Source organism: Ambystoma mexicanum, chromosome 3q, assembly GCF_040938575.1.
Source record: "Ambystoma mexicanum isolate Mex_15411 chromosome 3q, UKY_AmexF1_1, whole genome shotgun sequence".
NCBI lineage: Eukaryota > Metazoa > Chordata > Amphibia > Caudata > Ambystomatidae > Ambystoma > Ambystoma mexicanum.
Window position 1 is genome coordinate 303,096,308 of NC_090926.1, and position 22,066 is coordinate 303,118,373.

Consider the following 22,066-nt stretch of genomic DNA (forward strand, 5'->3'; position numbering starts at 1 on the left):
GAGAACCTGTTCCTCAAATAGGGCAATCCCCAGATCGACTTGTTTACAACGGTGACGAACACCAAGTGCCAGAGGTGTGCCAGCAGGTCCCCCCACCAGCGGAGTATGGGGGACGCGTTCTCATTCCCTTGGGAAAGCCTCTTTTTGTATGCGTTACCTCCGTTGCTACTTCTGCGTCATCAGTCAACTCAGACTGTACCGGTCCCGTATGATCCTCTTCGCCCCGGCATAGCCGAGGCAGATCTGGTACTCGGACCTTCTCAGCATGTCCGTGTCCCCACCAGTCAAGTTTCCAGTGGTCGCGGAACTTCTCGCCAGGGAAGGAGGCGCCATTCTTCACCATGATCCAGGGTCCCTGAACCTGAAGACCTTGCTCCTGCAGCGCTAGAATTCGGTACCTAAGATTTCCCGGTGGTCTGCAAGGAAGTTCTCACCATGGCTAGAGCATCATCTACTTTGAAATGCTACAGACTCCAGTGTAAGAGATTCGCTATTTGGTGCTGTTCTCAGAAGATGGACCCTTTGCAGGTCAAGGCTCCTCAGGTGCTTCTGTATTTGCTGTGGTTGGCCAAATCGGGGCTGGCTCACACCTCATCAAGGTACATCTGGCAGCTATCTCCCGCTACACCAGATCCCCCAGAACGACCCTCCTTGTGGTCGTACCAGTTGGTCAAGGAGTTCGTAAAGGGACTATTCCGCTCGTCAGAGAAATCCTTTACATTTCTCATAAGGTTGAAATCCCTTTTCGTGTGTGAACTACTGTTCCCAACAACAGAAATGTGAAATTGACTTTAATTACCGTTTCTCTTAGTAAGTCCAGCACACACCATCTCATGTGGTGTGCTGGGGGGTTATTTAGTTGCCCCTTATCCTACATTGTCTTGTAACATTTTTGTTACTCTCACTACTTTAATTTGTTGGTGGCAGTTGTTTAATTTTCCTACCATTGTGCTTTTCTACCGCAGGCTGAATCCTCAGCTGCAGTTTAGCACCCATGGGTGACCATTTTGTCAAAATGGCCCGGTCTTCTTTTTTCACACTTTTTGTTTGTGAGTTCTTTCTTGGGTTTTACTCTGCTCGCCAAAACCATGTTTGACCCATTTGTTTCGTCTGACAGGCTTCAGTACTGAAACCCACCCCTGGCTCCAGTGTATCTGCATGGAAAGTAAGTGAGGGAGGTGCCCGAAACGCCCCTTTCTTTGTCTCCATGGTTACCTGAATGCCCCCAGTCCTGATTGGCTGGTTGACTAGCTGGCTGTCCTTGCAGTCTAGCCACCTTGCTGTGTCAGTGACAGCTAGGCTGTGCATGAATGGGAGAAATCTGCTTCTCCAGCATAGGGTCTGGCTTGGATTCACATGCTCATAAATATTCCCCGTCGTCAGGCTGGGAATCCTCGGTAAAGAAAAAAATCAGTATCCGTTTCTTTTCTGATCTCTTTCTTAGTAGTAATCAATCACTGGCCTCTGGGTCATACTGCCCCCAGCCAATGACTGCCCTCTCCCTAAGTCCTGCCCCTGGCAGCCATCCTCAGATTTTTACCGCACGTTCAAGTGTTGGGAGTCCTCGTGCTATAGCTCTCGAGCTTTTACTGCGTTTTGCGATTTTTTTTTCAAAGAGTTTAATCTCATTTTTTCAGTCAATCGAGCCTCTAGCTCCACCGTTTCTACTTCCGATCAATGGGGACCAGTTTTTGGATTTTCTACGCCCCTCATGGGTGAGGCTTTTGTTGAGTTACGCTTCTTGGAGGATTCCAGAAGTTCTGAGGTCTACCCCGCGGACATGGCCCAGGAGAAAGGAAGCTCGACACCCGGATCCAAGCTGTTTAGGAACTGTCCTGGATGCGGATTACAGAATGTTTTCAAGGAGGACGAGCACTCGAGGTGCCTCTACTGTCTTCACGAGGACAAAATTCACGTGGAGGACTGTGCGTTTTGTTTGAACATGTTGGATCGGACTATGAGGGATCGTCACTCATCTTGCCAACTGGCTGGAAGGCAAGAGCCCAGCAGGTGAGAAGTATTCCGAGCGGTCTTCTAAGTCCTGTGAGGACGCCCGGCAACGGCAAAGCACCGCGAGTCAGCAGGCACCGGGAGCGCCGAACAGTCGGTTCCTCGGCTGCCAGGCAGGGTGCACCTTCACTGACATCAATCACGAGCCACCACTCTGGCTCGTGGAAGAGAAAATCTGAGAACCCAGCTAAGCTTCTTGAGAGGCCCCGGTCGATCGCGAAGGAACCGGCCGAAGGGGATCAAGGCGGTGACCCTCCCCCTAAGGTGAAGGCCTCAAGCACGCCCAAGGTGGTGAAGGCCTTGATTCGACCGGCCAAGGCCTCTATTGAGGGAGTCGCTGCAGCCCTGGCGAAGCCTGTGGAGGCTACCCCAGTGGAGGCGACCTGGAGGCCCAGAGTTTCCCTGCCTCCGCGGAGGGAATCCTCTTTAAGCCCATCGAGAAGACCCCGGTGGAAAAAGGGGGGGGGGGGGCGGTGGCCGTTAAGGACACGGACACAGCCTCCGAGGAGGAGCTAGTCGAAGAGGGACTCAACAAGAATTTGCAAGCGGCCCGGTCCCACGGGAGGGATCCGACGAGGGGGATGACGAGAGCGGAGACGATGAGGCTCCTGTGGAGGAGGAGCAACCGTCGCAGCCTGAGCCACAGGACAACACGGCGGCCATTTTGACGGCAATCCAAGCCTTATGCACAGAGAGGAGGACGAGATTGCCCCTACCCCCGACGGACGATCCAACTGAACCGGGTCCGTCGGTGACCCTTCCAAACAAGAGGAGGATTATTCACCCAGCCCACCCTTTCAGCCCTCACGACCCTCTCCTTCCCCGGTCCCGAGGGATGACACGGGAACAGATACGGCCACGACAGGGACAGATGACGACGGGACTGACCCTCCGTCGCCGATTCTTCGGGCATCCCCGCGCGACGAGATTGGCTCCTTCCACGCCATGATTGCCAGGGTGTCCAAGCTTTTCCAGCTCTGCCCCGAAGAAAAGAAGGAAGGCTTCCTCTACCAACAGCACGAGGCCAAGCGGTGCCGTTGCTGGATGACATCTGGGACCGAGGGACTTGCTCTCCTGAAGAACCCGTCCACGACGCCTGCCAAGAGGGACCGGTACGGGAAGAAGTACTAGGTCCCCGACGGCACCCCTTTGTGCCTTAGAGCACAACCGACCCCGCATTCGGTCGTCTCGGCAGTCGCCAAGAAGAAAGCGGCGGGGGGGCCATCGGCTTCAACTTCAACCTCCCCGCCGGATGGCGAGGGAAAGAAACTAGATGCCAGGGTATTCACCAAGTGCCTAGCTCCAGGGGCGGCGCGGCTGCGCCTGCAGGGGATCCACGTCTACCCCTACCTGGAGGATTGGCTCATCCGAGCAGGAAAAAGGGAACTCGCCGTCGAACACACAGCGAAGACCTTATAGTTTTACAAAGGTAGCGGGCGCCCCTCTCTCGCAAGAAAAGACATGATAACCTGTTCAGTGGTTATTAACCACTTGAGAGTTCGCAGCCACTGCTTTTACTCACTGTGCCTTTCACAGATGGGAAATATCCATTTGCATATCAGTCTTTGTCCTGCCCAGGGGCAGTCCAGCACCGAAATACAATGGCAACTCCAATCTGAACGAGAGTACCACCAGCAACCCCATACACGTGTTTCACCCTTGTTGGGGATCATCAGTGAGGTGAAGCTGATGCCTCTCTAAGCACAGTGAGAGGGAGACCACGTCTGGTTGCCCCCAGGAGACCTAGGGTTACCAATCCCAGGTTCCTTAACAAATAGTTTTACAAAGGTAGCGGGCGCCCCTCTCTCGCAAGAACAGACATGATAACCTGTTCAGTGGTTATTAACCACTTGAGTGTTCGCAGCCACTGGGCAGGACAAAGACTGATATGCAAATGGATATTTCCCATCTGTGAAAGGCACAGTGAGTAAAAGCAGTGGCTGCGAACTCTCAAGTGGTTAATAACCACTGAACAGGTTATCAGGCCTTGTTCTGTCGAGAGAGGGGCGCCCACTACCTTTGCAAACCAAATTTCAAGGAACCTGGGATTGGTAACCCTAGGTCTCCTGGGGACAACCAGACGTGGTCTCCCTCTCACTGTGCTTAGAGAGGCATCAGCTTCACCTCACTGATGATCCCCAACAAGGGTGAAACACGTGTATGGGGTTGCTGGTGGTACTCTCGTTCAGGTTGGAATTGCCATTGCATTTCGGTGCTGGACTGCCCCTGGGCAGGACAAAGACTGATATGCAAATGGATATTTCCCATCTGTGAAAGGCACAGTGAGTAAAAGCAGTGGCTGCGAACTCTCAAGTGGTTAATAACCACTGAACAGGTTATCAGGTCTTGTTCTGTCGAGAGAGGAGCGCCCGCTACCTTTGCAAACCACACAGCGAAGACCGTCCGGCTGCTCACGGACCTGGGATTCTCCAACTTCCCCAAATCCCACCTGGTTCTGTCGCAGGTTGCACCGTTTCTGGGAGCCAAGCTCGATATAGTAGCGCGACTGGCCTCGCCATCGGAGGAAAGGACAAAGGCCATCCTGGGCAAGGTGCAGCATCTGCTGGCCACAGACGTGGCCAGGGCGAGGGCCATCAAGTCCCTTCACGGGATGATGTCCTCTTGCATCTATCTGGTGCGCCTTTGCAGGCTTCGGATGCGTCCTCTACAGGAGTTCCTCGACGCCCGTTGGATACAAGCGACGGGCAGTATGGAGGACAAGATCTCACTCGACGAGGGCTTCCACCAAGCAATTCGGTGGTGGGGCACCCGCGCGCATCTCGCGGCGGGCACAGACTTTCAGACCCCAGTGCAGCAAGTGACGGTGACGACGGATGCCTCCATGGAGGAGTGGGGAGCGCACACCGGAGATCTTCACGCGAGAGGCCTTTGGCTTCCGGAGGAGAGGCTGCTCCACATCAACGTACTGGAGCTACGGGCGGTTTTCTGGGCCCTCAGGTCGTTCCTCCCATCCCTCAAGGGCAAGGTGGTAAGGATCTTCACCGACAACACCACCACGATGTTCTACATCCGGAAGCAGGGAGGAACCAGATTCCCAGCCCTATCAAAGGAGGCCCAGGATCTGTGGCACTGGGCAGTCGCCCAGGGGATGTTTCTGATACCCTTCCACCTGGTAGGAATAAAAAACACCATCTGACTAACTCAGCAGGGAGCTGCGCTCGTGCCACGAGTGGGAACTACGCCAGGATCAAGTGTATCGACTCTTCCAGCGACGGGGCAAACCCCAGATCGACCTGTTCACGACGGCGACCAAATCCAAGTGCCAGAGGTTCGCCAGCAGGTTTCCCCAGCCGAGGAGCATGGGCGATGCTTTCTCGTTCCCCTGGGATGGCCTGTTCCTGTATGCGTTCCCTCCGTTGCTGCTCCGACTCATCAATCAACTCAAGAGGTCCCGGTGCAGGATGATCCTTGTCGCACCGGCGTGGCCGAGACCGATCTGGTTCCCGGACCTTCTGGACTTGTCCCGTCCCCCGATCAAACTGTCGACGGACGCAGATCTTCTCTCCAAAGAAGGAGGCGCCGTCCTTCATCACGACCCGGGGTCGCTGAACTTGCAGGCTTGGCTCCTGCAGCACTAGAGTTTGGAGGGTACGATATACCGGCGGACTGCAAAGAGGTCCTTGCAAAGGCCAGGGTGTCCTCAACTCTCAAGTGCTACGACATAAGTGGAAGAGGTTCTCTGTCTGGTGCCGTGCACAGAAGATTAACCCTCTACAGATTACACCCCCCTCAAGTGCTACCGTACCTACTGTCGCTGGCCAAGCCGTGAATGGGACATGCTCCCATCAAGATACACCTGGCAGCGATTTCCCGATACACCAGAACTACGGGACATCCATCCCTGTGGTCTCATCGCCTGGTGAAGGAATTTATGAAAGGACTGTTCCGATCGTTCCCGTTGGTGAAGGCTCCGGCCCCGGCGTGGGAGCTCCACGTGGTGCTGACCAGGCTCATGGGGGCGCCATTTGAGCCTCTGCATTCGGCACCGTTGAACTTCCTGTCATGGAAGACAGCATTTCTTGTGGCCATCACCTCCACACGACGGGTGGGAGAGATCCAAGCCCTATGCTGCAAGCCTCCATACTTGACTTTTCACGAAACGAGAGTGGTGCTGAGGACGCACACCTCCTTCATGGCCAAGGTGCCGTCAGACTTTCACCTCAACGAGCCCTTGGTGTTACCAGTTTTCTTCCTGTCGCCTTCATTGCCGGTCGAGAGGACTTTGCACTTGCTGGATGTAGCTAGAGCGCTGAAGTTCTACGTGGACCGCACACAGAGTTTTCGGAAGACTTCACAGTGGTTTGTGAAATTTGGACCTGTAAATCAAGGGAAGGCTCTCTCGAAGGCTTCCATTTCCAGATGGCTCTCCGGCTGCATCATGCACTGTCACCGGTTAGCAAACCGACGTTGCCCAGCCGTGCGAGATCCCACTCGACCAGAGTGATCGCTGCTACCACGGTGTTCTTGTCTGGTGTGTCCCTCCTGGACATCTGCAGGGCTGCTACGTGGAGGTCTATGCACACCTTCACAAGATTCTACTGCATCGACCGGGATTCCAGGGAGGAGTCCAGAGTCGGCCAGGCAGCGCTGCGCAACCTGTTCGCTTAAGGTGAGCCTGGTGAGGAGGTAAGAGTTGCTTAATGTTGAGTTTATGTAATGCTTAATGTTGAGCCTTGTCACCTCCCATGTTTGTGCATGTGTGTACTGCTATGTATTCTTATATTCATGAGCATGTGAATCCATGCCAGACCCCATGCTGGAGAAGGAACAAGTTACTTACCTGTAACTGTTGTTCTCCAGCATGGGTCTGGCATGGATTCACATGCGAACCCTCCCTCCTACCCCTCTGTGGCTCTTCACTTTGGTCATACTGCCACTTTACGTGCTACCAAATCTGAGGATTGCTGCTAGGGGCGGGGCTTACGGAGAGGGCAGTCATTGGCTGGGGGCAGTATGACCCAGAGACCAGTGATTGGCTACTACGAAGAAAGACAGATCAGAAACGAAACTGATACTCATTTTTTTCTTTACCGCTGATTCCAAGCCTGACGGGGAATATTCATGAGCATGTGAATCCATGCCAGACCCATGCTGGAGAACAACAGTTACAGGTAAGTAACTTGTTCCTTTAAAAGGCGAGGCTTCATGGACTGAAGACAGTAGACCACTCGGAAGGAAAACCCGACAAAGAAACCGTGAACGAAGCTTGCTGCACCCTCCTGGACCGTTGAACTGCCCGGTAAAGCCCTGCTGCTGTGCTGAAACCCCTTTTTCTAATCGACAAGAGAAGCTCCGGAAAGGACGACTTCTCCCCTTGGGTTAATGGGACCAACTAACCCTGAAACGAACTTTGCTGGAAGACCTTTGCCATCTAGCTGTACTTCTTTGCTGCTGCAAGGACTGAGTGCCAGGGGTCGAGAAATCTGCACTAGAGTGCAACGTCTGTAAGTCGCCCAAATGCTCCAGGAGTCTCCCCAGGACCCTTCAGAAGCAGGACGATCAAAGCTCGAGTCACCTCACCAGAGTGCTGGACTCAAGGAGTGAAGGAAGCCCAACCGGTGTCAAAGATCTGCAGTGGTGCTGTTTACCGAGCACTGAAACCGCAAAGTGCTGCTGCAGATCCAAAAAGAGCCGTAGCTGCCGCTGACCATCGAATTGCTGCCACAGGAGTCCCACAACGTCCTCCCCCATGTCACCACGACTGAGGCCCAGGAACACAGTGTTTGCATCGCTGCAACCAGACAGAAGCCACTTGGACCAAAGGTACTGTCCTGACTTGGGGTACTTACCGCAGTGTCTGTAGCTTGCTCTTCTCAGTTGATACTTGCAGTAGCTGCTTTTTCTAGAGTTGATCTCCGCACTAACTTTCACAACAACTGTGACCCTACAGTGATTTTTCATTCAGCAAACTATCTAACTTTTTGCAAGACTTTTCCTATCTAGGAAGTGCCTCAGCTCCATAGACTTCGCTCCAGTTGACTTCGAATGTCCTGGTTCCCTGCAGACTCTTCTAGTCCATTGACTTTGATTCTTACTGTCCTTCATATATGATGCACTGGTTTTAAACTAATATTGCTGGGAAAGTTTTTATCTAGACGTCATTGGAAGATTTAAAGTGCTCACATGCACTTAAAACCTGTAACTCTTTTCCTTCCTTTTAACCTTTCTCTTTTCTACTAACCTCAGAAATTACAAAGTACACAAGTGATATATAATTGCCATTACTGTCCTAGTTAGTGAAGTCACCGCAGAGTGTAGGAAGTGTGTATGAAGCATCTCTAAAGTGTATCTACTTTCTTTGTGTTGATTCTGAGAGTATTTTAAAGTGTATTTGATTGCTACATATATTGCCCTTTTTAAAGAATGCTTATTTAAAACTGGCTGCTAAATAAATAATTTTATTTAGAAACCTCGAGTGTAAGTGTTATTTGGATACTTGTATTGGTTGATTTCATTGCTACAGCTCTACCGCCCACATTTACCCCTCTTGACATCAGCCTGGCTGCTCAGTAACTATACCAACCAGTCTAGTACAGACTTATACCAATAGGTAGCTTACCTAATAACAAGAGGACAAGGGTTGGGTAGTCTCCCACAGGGTTACTACATCAATTCTTGCCTTACAAGTGCAACAGCTAAAATCAGGTTAGACGCTCCAGGAGTCTTCTAAGGTCCCTCCAGAAGCAGGACGGCCATAGCTCGAGTCCCCTCACGAGTCCAGTACCCAAGTAGTGAAGGAAGCCTAAACCGTATCTGAAATCTGTTGTGCTGCTGCTGATCTGAAAAGAGCCTGTAGCTGCTGACGACCTCCAAATTGCTGCCGCAGGAGCCCTCCAGAAGTCCTCCCTTTTGTCCCCACGACTGAGGCTCAGGAACGCTGGGTCTGCATTGCTGCAACAGGACCAAATCCAGTTGGACCCCTCTTCTTCAAACCAGAGGTATTATTCCGACTTGGGGTACTTACCTCATTGTCTTTTTGGCTGTGCTCTTCTCAGTTAAGATTTGCATTGGCTGCTTTGAGAGTTGATTCCAGCTCCCCTTTCACAGGCTTTACCCTACAAGTGATTTCTTCAAAACTGTGTGCAAGACCTTTATTATCTAAGAAGTTCCTCAGCTCCATAGACTGTGCTCCAATTCACTTTGGCTGTCCTGGCTCCCTGCAGACTCTTCTAGTCCATTGACTTTGATATTTCTGTCCCTCTTAGGTAGTAACTTGTTTTAGACTGTAATTGCTGGGAAAGGCTTGTGTAGACTTCATTGGAAGATTTAAGTATACACACATGCCCTGAGGGCCTTTTTTTGTCCTTACTTTAACTTTTCCTTTCTGCAACCTCAGAATCTGTAAAGTATGGCTAGTTATATATAAATGCCATTACTGTCCTTGTGAATGAAGTCAGCTCTGGGTTTAGGAATTGTGTGTGAAGCATCTCTAAAGAGTATCCACCAACTTGTGCTGATCCTGAGAATATTTTTTAAAGTATATTTGATTGTAACATAAATTTCTCTTTTAAAAATACATATTTAAAACATTTTGATAAATAACTATAACAGAAAACTTGAGTGAAATTCTTTATTGTAAATACAAATTTCATTGCTACAGCTCACATTTACTCCTCTTGAGATAGGCCTGGCTGCTCAGTCACACTACCAACGTGCGTAGTACAGACCTCTACCAAAAGGTGGGTTACCTAATACCAAGCAGATGTGTTGTGCAGTTTCACACAGTGTGACTGCACCAATTTTTAGCTAACAATGCCAGTGCCCCCTTCCTCCTTAGTTCAGCCTTACTGAATGCTCTATGCTACTTGAAGTGAATGGTTTAGCCTAAGTGTTGTTGCTAAAGCCTTGCTATAACACTAGGTTGGCTTTTCAAAGTCCTACCCTCGATAGTGACTTTAAAAACCATTCTGACACAATTCTAGAATTGTCTTGTTAATTTGCAATTCCTATATAATCACTAGATTTGATGATTGAGCGCCAATTTACCAGGCTTGCATGTGTAGCAAGGATGTTTGCGAGCACCTAAGAATTGTTAATGCCTAATCAGGGGTCAGATGGACACCAGTGTTCTGTTATCTGCTTTGTAGGGCAGAACTCTCAATTACTGAAGCGGTTTTCCATTACAATCTCCTTATTTAAAATTGATCCATTTGTTAACCTAGTTGTTGCTTAGTGGGGTAAATGACTTGGATTTTGTGGGGTGTGTAATATATTTGCATAATCAATTTCCTTTTCCACAATAAAAATGTCTCTTACTTCCCCCTTCCCGTCTGTGGGGACTGGAGTGGCTTGTTCAGCCTGTGCACTTTGAAAGTGACTGGACTGTGCCCTCCTTTCTCCACCAACCTTCTGACGGGGAAGGGGATGTCCTTCATATAATCACAGCCTGCAACGATGGGAAAAGGACGAGGATCTCGGCGAGTTGTCTACCATCTCTCCAGTGTTGTATTCAAACATGAACTTCCCCAAGCTCCGACAGGACTACCCAGGTAAGGCTTGACCCAGAGATTGACGCACTGCATCGTTAAGAGCAAGTTATTTGTGCTGCAGAAAAAACAAGAGGTATACCGTACAGGGTGCTATTTAGGGAAAATTATGGCACTATGCTATGTGCCTGTTAAAACTTACAGGGGTCATAACCATAAGTTCAGTCATCCCACTACATGTCAGGATTCACAGCTACATGTAAACAGTTAAGATATACATTTACTCATCCAGCCATAAAAACAACTTTAACAATGCGCAAAACACAGAATCACTTACCTTTCTTACCTTTTTTAAATTGGATACATTTTACTAATGTTTGTCACAGGGGCACACACTTTCAAATCTGTTATATTGTACTAATGATTGACCTATAGATCCTTCTGGATATAATGTAATGATCTATGCATTTGAGAAATCCAGTTGGCATACATTGCCTTGTATGTATGCAAGTAGTGTTTGGAACCCATCGTCCTATGTTAATTGATGTTATCCTGTTGTAGATATTTGTCTTGACTGTGAGTGTGTATTGTAAAGTAGTAGTTTGATTTGTACTGGAAGTTTCTGGTTGCAATAGCTGCATGCTGTGGAGAACCTGGGGAAGTCCAACGTTCAATATGAGGATAGTTTTCCGGCATTCCATTTAGACATTGCCTTATTCATGACCAAAAATATTGTTCTTGGATCTCAAAGTGCATATGTGAGCCCACTAATTAAGGTATTAGTCAAGTTACCAGCTAAACTTTGATGGCTAATCAACCATGCTATTGCATAGCTATTAAAGCTTTCTGGTAATCTCTCAGATGTGCCAGGAAATGATTAATTTCCCCCTTCCTGCCAAAAATAGGGCATACACCTGTATGGGCCATTTAAGTGTTGGAGATCATTTTAAAAAAAAACGTGTATTTGATGTTGGGCTATATCTTCTGTCCTCTCAACAGAGCCACATAGTTGAAAAAGAAAATGCTACTCACCATAGTAACCTCTGTACTCCTAGTCCCCTTTCCTCCATACTTAAGCGGGTATACTTCCTTGGGGGATGGGACTGCAGCATTTTTAGCACTGCATAAAATAACGCTTTCCCTTTTAAAAAGGATTTTGTTTGCTTCTGCGATGCAGGATACAATCCAGCAGGCTATAGTTGCTTCGAAGCTTCAGATCCTTGTTGACAACCGAAACTTGCACAGATCGTCTGACTTCGAGTTTTCCAGCGCGGTTAAAGTAAAACTTTAAGGGAAGTGCACCCAAATGTTTGTTTTAAAAGATGGGCCATAATCAAAAATAAATGTACAAAATATTTTTAAAGAAAGTTCCTATGTAAACGTTTTGGGAAATGAGGCTCAGTTTTTGCATGGGGCATCCATTTTGTGAAATTAAGCAGCCACCTCTGTTCACATTAAGCTTTGCTCTTGCGGCAATAATCGCGCAAAAGCCCCCTACTGGGAGCTTTTGCCTACTGCTGCCAGAGAGCAGAGCTTAACATGAACCGAGGAGGCCACCACAGTAATAGCCTTGACTTTCATTTTATGTTTTCTGTGCTCCCCAAACCCAGGGAAGCACAGAAAACGTTAAATGAAAAGCACAGCAATTATAAATACTTCGCCGGCCGCTGGCAGAGTTTTCATAATTGCTATGACTTCTGTTCTAGTTTCCCTAGCCCGGGAAACTGGAAAACTAAAGTTGCAGCAATTATGAATATTCTGCCGGCAGCCAGCAAAGTTATCATAAATGCCTGGACCATGTTGAGTTCCTAAGCCGGGACAGGAGCTTTCATCGGCAGCAAAGATCGAAACAGTCCTTTGAGGAATTCCTTGACAAGACAGTGAGATCAAAGAGAAGATCTTCCTGCCTGGGTCAGCACGGGAGACATTCTCACTGTCTTGTCAAGGAATTTCTCAAAGGACTGTTTCGATCTCTCCTGCCGATGAAGGTTCCTGTTCCTGTTTGGGAACTCAACATGGTGCCGACGAGGCTCATGGGGGTTGGGGGGCCCTTCGAGCATATGCATCAGGACCCTATAAAGTTCCTCTTGTGCAAAACTGTGGGACCACCGTCATCCAAGTCACCTGGGTGGTCGACCGTTTGGTTCTCAGAGGCCGAAACTGAAGGGCTCACCGCGGATAAGGAAGATGGGTATCGGCGCAAGTCCAACAAATAGTCACGTTCCTGCAGCCACTCGTCAACTTCCTCTCGGAAGAAGAGGAGGCGTCACCGCCACAGAGGGGACTAACTCATCGTCCAAACCCGGTAAGTCGTCAGCAGAGCCAGCGCCCAGAGCCGAATGGGAGGACTTTAAGTCCCAGATTTAAAAGATATTCATGAAGGTGGCTGTGAGTGCAGGCGAGCCCCTGATTCAGCAGGCCCCGGTAGCTTCAGTGGCACCCAGTGATTCCAGCCCCAAAACGACAGATATTTACGCTGTTTGGGGGTGGAGGAAGAGGGGAATGGGGCTTCGGGCGCTGCGCCGAGCATACCTATCCAGCGTTCAAAGCCCGAACCTTCCCATGCGCCTCAACTGCCGATTGAACTCGATGCGCCATTGGCACCCAAAAACCCATCAGTACAGACCGCCAACAGTCAACTCAACTGCAAAACAGTTGACGTCGACCACTGTCAAACGGTCCTTTGTGCCGATGTCTAGGTCTGATTTCTTCGGCTCAGTGGCAGACTTCTTCGGCACTGATGACGATAATCAAGGAGATATCAACCACATTTACTCAGAAGCTGGCTATACCAACTATTTTACTGAACAAGTAGACCTGATGTCCTTGGATGAGGGACTGCACGACGCTTGCGGCTGGATACCTCTCCGGATGTCAAGATGCAACGGGTCCACCCCTATGACCATGCTAATGCAGATTTCACGGCTCTTGATAGGGTGGTGGATATCCTGGGGTTAAACTCCTGCTCGGCCATTCCCGAGTATCACCTTACGGACATTCTCTGAGGGTCCTGTGTCAGAAAGGCCTATGCCTTTCAACGTGTATCGTTCCCATTGCCACCTTATGGCAGTGTCCTTGCACTATACCTCCGGTTAACTCACACTTGCTTGAGTGGGATCCCTTGTTTCTCTCCTCTAGCCCAATACGGGAAAGTTTGGTTGTACAGGCGGCCACAATGTGCACCAGGCCTGCCACTTCTGCATCAAATTTGCCAACTCGTGGGGAGGGCAAGAAAGTAGATCTCCTAGCGAAGAACATTGTTAGGACATATGTTCTATACTCTGGAAGAGGGACATGGCCTTTCAAGAAACATGGCAGCTTTTGATTACACGAAAATGCAGTGCCATTCTTTTCTTTTCCTCCAGTTGGGTTTCAAGGAACAGCTTATTCTTGCTTTGGCTTGGACTTCAGCTTCTGAACAAATTGGTGAGTGAGAGATCCCCTGTTACACACATGGGTTCCCGTTCACTGAGGCTGAGCCAGGCTCAGTCAACCAATCATGCAGAAGGGCATTTCATTCATTCAGCCAGCCAGCCAGCCAGCCAGCCAGGCTCACTGGCATTCAGGCTATTCACTCCACCCAGACACCCATAACAAAGAATGTGAATTGGGGTAAGCACCCAGCCTTTCAGCACACTACACAACATTGCATTTATTTCAGTTTCAGTCAGGGCTGTCTCAGTTATTGTGTCACACACAGAAACCAGACACCCATAACACAGAATGTGCATTCACTTCACACTCCTTTCACACAGGTCCCACACTTAGGGTGTACCCACAACAAACAGCCCCTAGGAAGACTCCAGCCAGTCTGACAGGAGGCAGCCACAGAGCCATAGTTGGTATTTCCACCCCCAACAGCCAGGCACAAGGAAGGGACAGAGTCCGGGCTTCCCAGGACATTGGGCAACAAGGTAAAAGGCAATAGAAACTAAGCGGCCACAATGGCCATCTTGCCTTCCATCAAGAATCCATTGATTCCTATGGCAGGGTCTCGGTGTCCCAAAAATGGAGGACACTCAAAGCCACTATCAAGTCAGCATGTAACTGCCACCAGCCTATACCCAGCTCTGTGGGCATCACACAAGTGCCCAAAAACGCACATAAGGTGTGCAAAGGTGTACCCCCACCCATGCATTACACCATTTACTTGCCGTAATGGTATCCCATGGGTGTTCACCAAAAGAAAAACATGAAGAGCTTCACTGCCAGAGGTCCAGGCTGGAACTCAGTGGCAGAAATCATAGAGAAAATGCATACAGAGAAGTGATGGGACAAGGACTAGGAGCCCCTATCCCTCCATAAGGCATTTCCAGCATCACACCCATAATGCCATTTTGTATGTTATTGTGAATCCATTCTCTTCTAATATGTATGTGCTTATGGGCTTTGCAATGGGTACACGCCGAGTTGAGCCTGCCATGACTTCCCAAATGCACTGGATTTTAGGGGTTTTGTTTTGCAAGAAGTTTGGACACAAGAAGTGTTTTATTGGTCTTTATGCCAACAATAAAGGGAGATGCAACAAGCAATACCCACAAAAACTGCCCACATCTTCCCCTCCCCACACCCCCCCATCCAGCCAATGTCAATGTTCAATAAATCAATAGCAGCCCAGCACGTAAAGCTCGACTCAGTGCAAGTCTGATATCTTGGAGGTTCTTGTGTGATTTCACACTTGATATGATATAATCGTTTATTTATATAGCGCCTATACACAGTGTTTCAAAGCGCTTCAAGGCAAGGGAGGGAACAAGGGAAACTACAACCACATTCTTACAGGCCATGAACAGTAAGGATGTGAAATTAACTATCGTACTCGGCCTGACGACATTTGAGATAGTGCAAGAACTAAGACATATATAAGAAAGGGAGGGGGAGAGTGGGAAGGAAATGGAAACAGACAGGCGACTACCGTACTAGGCCTGACAACATTTCTGGTAGAGCCGGAGAAAAACGAAAGGTGAGGGAGAGAGAGGGGTGCAAACAGTTTGTTCCAATGTCCATGTACTCCCTCCTTCACAGATGTATATAATCTGGGAATGTTTGTAGGTCATTAAGGAGAGTATCCCACTTTAATTCCAGGGTTTTTGATTCCTCCCCTGCCCTTTGTTCATGCACTACTGCTTTTTCTGCCAATCCCATCAGTAGGTTTTGAGATCATTGGCATAGTAGAGGACCCTTTGGGCACTTCCTGGAGATAGCCATACAATATCTCACCAGCAAGAGTGGGAAGGAGCCTATTTTGTTCTCAAGTTTTCTTTTTTGACGCCCCCGAAGCACTAACAGTAGGCGAATCTTGGGTGTGCATCCCAATTGTCTACCCAGTAAATTATCGATTTTCTTTTCTTTTTTTGCCTCACCACCTTCCAGTATCGTTCTATTAACGGGCATTCTCAAACCATATACCAGAGCCCAGCAGACTCCCACTTGCATCTTGAGCATGTTTGTTATCTTTGTTCATCGTATTTAGCTTCTGTGGAGTTATATAGACACTGTGCAAGATGTTACATTCATTTGAATCAAACATTCCTTGAGGCTTTACTAATACATGAGCAGATCCTGAGCCATGTTTTCTCCTATAACCTCTCCCAAATCCCTTTACTATTTTTCTTTCACTTCTATGGGAGGGGCTGTTGCTGTCTTGTAATGCCACATATAGTCATGTTATGGCATTGTTCGCTCCCTACCTTCAGTTATTTTGGAAGACTGGGGTTCTTGAAGGCTCCTCTGGAATAGGCTCCAATTACTCGCAGTGTCATAACCAGGCGTGCAAAGCTTTAGAATTGTCCGTAAAGGGTAGGAAGTTTCCCCCTTTGAATAGCCCCTATAATTCCTCCTATTTGGGAGTTTCCCCCCAATTTTTATTTATTGCATGTCCTTTTCCATACCTGCTGTACTGTTCGTGTAATACAGGTTGACTGAAACAGCCCACATTTCTCCAGTGTTTCCATCCCTGTGTGATAACTTAAGGGTTTAGCCATTAATAGCCTGTCGGTTCCGGTGTCATCCATATCCCATCTGGTTGCAATGGTGAGGCTAAGAAGTACAGCTTGACATCGAGGAGGGCGAGTCCTCCATCATGGTGTGTCTGCAGCGTTCTGAATGGCACTCTACATCACACACCCCAGCCCAAAGAAATGTTGATATCTTGCTGTCAAGCTCTTTAAAACAGGGAGGTCTATTCATGTATGGCATATAGGCAAACAGATATAGCAGCTTAGGGTAGCGCAACAATTTTGCAGATCGCTATTCTACCCATTAGGGATAAGGGCAGTTTCTTCCAGAATTTGATACTATTCTTCTAGCAGATTAGCCCCCTGCCCACATTATTCTGAAAGGTATCCATCCCCATATGGTGTACCTGAATGCCTAGATATCTGAAGGACTGTTTCACATTGTGTGCTCACCTCCGGTAGGTTTTCATGCGGTTGACCTCTGAGAGAACCCCAAAGGAACACAATTGATTTTTCCATATTACTTCGGAAACAAACATCAATCCTATGCGTTCCAGCACATCCAGAATATATGGGAGCTTTAATCTTGCATTTTGTACATAGAAGAGAGCATCATCTGCATACATCAATATCACGTGTATTTGGTCATCTACTGTTAGTCCTGCATCCTTCAATTGTTCTCTGAAAGTATTCACGAAGGGCTCCACGACAGGGCGAATAGGATGGGGGATGGGGGACATCCTTGTCGCGTATTCCTCACCAGTTGCCATCTAGGAGAAACCTCCTTTACAGTTTTCACCGTTGCCACTGACTTTTCATATAATAGACTTCTCCAGCATGGGTCTGGCATGGATTCACATGCTCATGAATATTCCCTGTCAGACCGGGAATCCTCAGTAAAAGAAAAAACAGTTTCACGTTCACTTACATACTGTCTTTCTCCTAACAACCAATCACTGAGCTCTGGGTCATACTGCCCCCCCAGCCAATGACTGCCCTCTCCCTAAGCCCCTCCTCTGGCAGCAATCTTCAGATTTTTACCACACGTTCAAGTGTTGGGAGTCCTCGTGTTTTTGTCAAATAAAGCCTTAGTGCTCTTTTGTTTCTTTGACCGACAAGCAGGGATCGGTTTGTAGGTGTCTTCATTGCCCCTCAAGGGCAAGAATTGTCCAGAGTTTTCATCGAAGATTCCAGAAGGCCATCAGGCCTACACCGCATGCCGGACCATGTTTGTGTTTGTGGAGGACACATACTCCCAGTGCCTCTCTCCATCCGGACCACAAGGAAGTGGATTGCGAAATTTGCCCGGGTTTCACCAAATGCACCGTCAAGGATCGGCACAATAGATTGGTGGCGCGGCTCAACACCAAGGACTCTACCCTGTGGCAAACGGGGGCATGCCTCACCCAGGACCGGCCAGTCCAAGGAGCGGCCTTCTAAGTCCTTGAGGGTGCCCCATCCTTGGGGGCCCAAAACAAGGCCAAGCACGCAAGTCTGTTTGTCTGGGTCGCCGCGCAAGCATGTCCCACGACGAGTAGGGCATGCTGATCTTCAGTCTGCCTCCATCTCAAGCCATCGCTCCAGATCCTCCTCGAAGAGTAAATCTGCTAACCCCGGGAAACTGGGAGAAGCCGGAGAAGGATAAGGTGTCCAACCTGCCCCTGCAGGCCTATATAGTCCAGAAAAAGTTGGCCTTGACGATCAAGCTTGTGGTGGCCGCGCTCTCGAAGGCAAAAGGGGCTCACCTGGCCCAGGGGACCCTTACGGCGCCCAGAGTGGCCCTTCCTCCCATGAGACTTCGGCCAAGCCGGTGTGAAGAAAACACTGGAGGAAAGGATGCCAGCCCTGAGCCTGGCTCCAACCCCTCAAGACGCAAAAAGGGGTGGGGGGGGCGGGCAGTGGAGGCCGCTACCGTGCTGCAGGGTACAGATATTTCCTCTTCGGACGAAGAGGACATGGTCTGTTCAGACGGTCCAAGAGGACGTGGGGGGAATGACGATGGTGGAAACGCTGAGGACGACGGTGGAATTGTCAAGGGGATGACTGAATTGTCGGGGCGACGGCGGAGCAGAATACGTGGGCTCTGGGCCCAGCAAGCACCCACCCCCGACCCTCCCCCAGGGACGTATCGCTGGACATCCTGTCATCTCCCCACACGCTGGTGTTGGTAATCCAGAGGAGCATGCAGACGGCACCCTGGCGCCGGCACCTGTGGTACCGGCCTCCCTGCTGTCAAAGAAGACGAAACGACATCCCATGCCTCCTCATCAACCGCATCACATGCCCTCCCCCCGTAGAGATACAGGGACTGACACTGCAGACATGGACGACTGGCGTTTCCCCGCCACCAAGAGCTTCTCCACTGGCCGAAGTGGGACCGTTCCACTCCATGGTCGCTTGCGCGTCTGAGCTCTTCCAGCTCACGCCAGAAGAGACCAAGAAGGAAGGTTCCCTTTATCAGAGCTGAGTGGTGAAGAGGAAGACCACTCTGGCAGTGCCTCTTCTGGAGGACGTTTGGGATGAGGGCCTGGTGCTGATGAGGAATCCCACCTCAGCCCCGGCAAAAAGACAGGCTGGAAAAGAAATACATGCTGCCAGAGTCTGCACCAAAGAGCTGGCGGCCGCAGCACTCCCCGGACTCTGTGGTCTTGACGGCTGCGAGGAAGAAGTCCTCAAATCAATAGTCTTCAGTCTCAGTTTACCCGGACAGTGAGGGGAAGAAGTTGGGTGCCATGGGTAGGAAGGTGATAGACTCTGTGGCAACGATGGTCAAAGCAGCAAATGCATTCCTGGCCAGATACGACAGGGACCTGTGGTATAAGATGGCCCCGCTGCTGGAAGTTCTCCCAGATGACAAGCTCTGGAGACCATCCAGGAGGGCGAGGTGGTATTGGACCATGCTGTCACTGTGGCCCTCGACGTGGCGGACACAGGGTTCCGACAGATGGGGAACGGTGTCTGCATCAGTCGTCGTGGCTGGTTGAAAACCACCAACTTTCGGCAGGAAGTTCAGACAAGGGTCCTGGACATGCCGTTCGGGGACAATCTCTTTGGGAAGGCCATTAGTGAATCGTTGCAAGCCATCAAGACCGACATAGAGGCAGCCTGTGCCCTAGGCACGCTTCAGCAAAATCACCCTACCTTTCATGCCTCAGGAGGCAAATCCGGAAGATCGCTGAAGGGTTTTGGGGTGGAGGATTATCCTCGTACCACCAACCCTCCAGTTCCATGACCCAATAGGCCTACAGGGGTCGTTCCAAGGCTTTCAGAAGTGGCCACCGTCTCTCCCAAGGCGGCACGCAGGCCCTGAAGCGTGATTGAACAGGCCAGGACGTTGGGCAACCACGGTTTACCTCGATGGGAGGCCGGCTGGCAATCTTTGTCAGCGAGTGGGAAAAGATCTCCACTGACCAATGGGTGCTGGACAGTCTTGCTGACGGACACTCCACTTCCAGAAGACGTGTCCGTGGATACCATTGGTGGCCCGGCAGGAGCAGCACATACCTCAGCTCCTGCAGGATGTTCGGGCCATGCTAAGAAAAGGGGTGATAAAGCTGGTTCCAAAGCGACCCTGGGTTTCCAGAGTCTACTCCAGATACTTCTTGGTAAAGAAAACCACTGGTGAACTTGCAGGTCCAGAATAGGCCTCCAGCCAAGTCCCAAAAACTCAGGATGGTCACGGTGCAGTACGTGCTCTGCCAACTGGAGGAAGGGGACTTCCTGACATTGATGAATCTAGAGGACGCTTACTTCTCCAGCATGGGGTCTGTCATGGATTCACATGCTCATGAATATTCCCCGTCGGCAGGCTGGGAATCCTCAGTAAAGAAAAAAATCAGTTTCATTTCTGAACTGTCTTTCTCCTAACACCAATCACTGAGCTCTGGGTCATACTGCCCCAGCCAATGACTGTCCTATAAGCCACCTTATTTGACTTTTTATAACACGAGGGTGATGCTGTGGATGCACCCCTACTTCATGCCCAAGATGCCGCCTGACTTTCATCTAAACGAGCCCTTGGTGTTGCCTGTGTTTTTTCTGACGCCTTTGTCGCCAGCTGAGAGGACTTTGCACTCGCTGGATGGGACTAGAGCGCTGAAGTTCTACGTGGACTGCACAAAGAGTTTCTGGAAGACGTCATAACTTTTTGTGAACTTTGTCCCTGTTAACAATGGGACGGCCCTCTCCAAGGCTTCCATTTCCAGGTGGCTACGGCTGCATCACCCATTGTCATCGGTTGGCGAACTGACCGTTGCCTGGCCGTCGGAGAGCCCATTCGACCAGAGCGATCGTTGCAACTACGCCGTTCCTGTCTGGTGTGCCCCTGCAGAGCTGCTACGTGGAGGTAGACGCACACCTTCATGAGATTCTACTGTCTCGACAGGTGTTAGGGAGAATTCTCTGTTTAGGCGGAATTTCCTAACCTAGTGAGTCCCACAGCAGCTTTGCTGGATTTTTGGGGTTTATTTTTTTTCTCCTGCCAAGAGTGAGACTCTTTTACCCTCACTCTTGGGCATGATTTGAGTGTGTTTCTTTGAATCTAGATGTGTTTAATGGGCTATGGGGTCTTTTACTCCATAGGGCTTCATGTGTTTTTGTGATGTGTTACACAGCACCCTCAGTGCAGTGACACAGGGGTGTCATAGTGACCCCCCCAGTATAGACTCCATACCCTGGGACTGACTACTGTCTCCCAGGGCATGTAAAGTCACCATTGACTTTACTAGTCTTAAATTCTGAACAGAACCAGTACAAACCATCATATTGTGGACGTACTGGCTGGGGCAATTCGATTGCCCCAGGGTCTGTTAGTCGAGGGGGCACGTCTCCGTCCCCCCTGAGTTTTGGCTGGTGGCAGTGGATACTACTTTTAATATTCAACCGCGAATATTTCCCTATGGGATTTCCCATTGTTTTATGCTACTACCTTTATTTAATTATTTACGGTAGCCTCGAACATACCGCCGGGTTATTTAATATTCTCCGGTTGGTATTTTTTGCCAAAACTTGCTTCTAAAATGGCGTTTGTGTTCTCTTCTGTGACTCCAACCCAAGTTGAGCCCTTTGTTCCACTTTTTGGCGGGCTTCTCCACAGAAGCCCTCCAAAGTGGTGCCACTGTGTCTGGGGTACTTGGGAGGGGTGGAGGGGAATTTAGGCACCCTGAACTGAGTTGCCTAGGCAACTCACGTCGCACTCAGTCCTGATTGGCCCAAGTGGTGAGCCAGCCGGCTCACCACTTAGCATGTTTGAGTGACAGCTAGGCTGAGTGAATGGGGGTTTGCTGCATAAAAGCAGGGCTTTGGGGAATGGAACTTCAGAAGTCGCCACAGGACCTAAGAATCCGACAAGGGAGAAGCTGAGTTGACCTGCCACGACACCACCACCGGTGGAGCCCGGCTGGACCGTCTCACCACTTTTCCCAACGATAGAGGAGATCTTCCGCCGGAGAGTCCTCTTCCTTTGACTGGTGGAGATAACCAGTTTCACCGTCTTTTCGCCTTCCCGACATACCTAGTGGCTGCCTTGCCTGTGCCAAGCACCCCGGCAACCGGGATACCACGTTTTACCGCGACCCAAAGGTACCACCTTTAACCGGAAAACTCCACGGATGGTTTCTTCCCTGGTAGTGCAACGACCTTCATCTTTGCTCC

The 22,066-nt window shown here is 49.8% G+C and overlaps 1 protein-coding gene across 3 annotated transcripts in view; it reads left to right on the plus strand.

The window, feature by feature from the left end:
- KMT2D (lysine methyltransferase 2D) overlaps positions 1–22,066 on the plus strand; it is a 2,224,302-nt gene that overhangs the window by 998,934 nt on the left and 1,203,302 nt on the right. For all 3 annotated transcript variants that reach the window (XM_069653836.1, XM_069653837.1, XM_069653838.1), the window contains one exon: positions 10,417–10,520. In XM_069653836.1, coding sequence (XP_069509937.1) covers positions 10,417–10,520 — 104 coding nt within the window. The remainder of the gene's footprint in view (positions 1–10,416; positions 10,521–22,066) is intronic.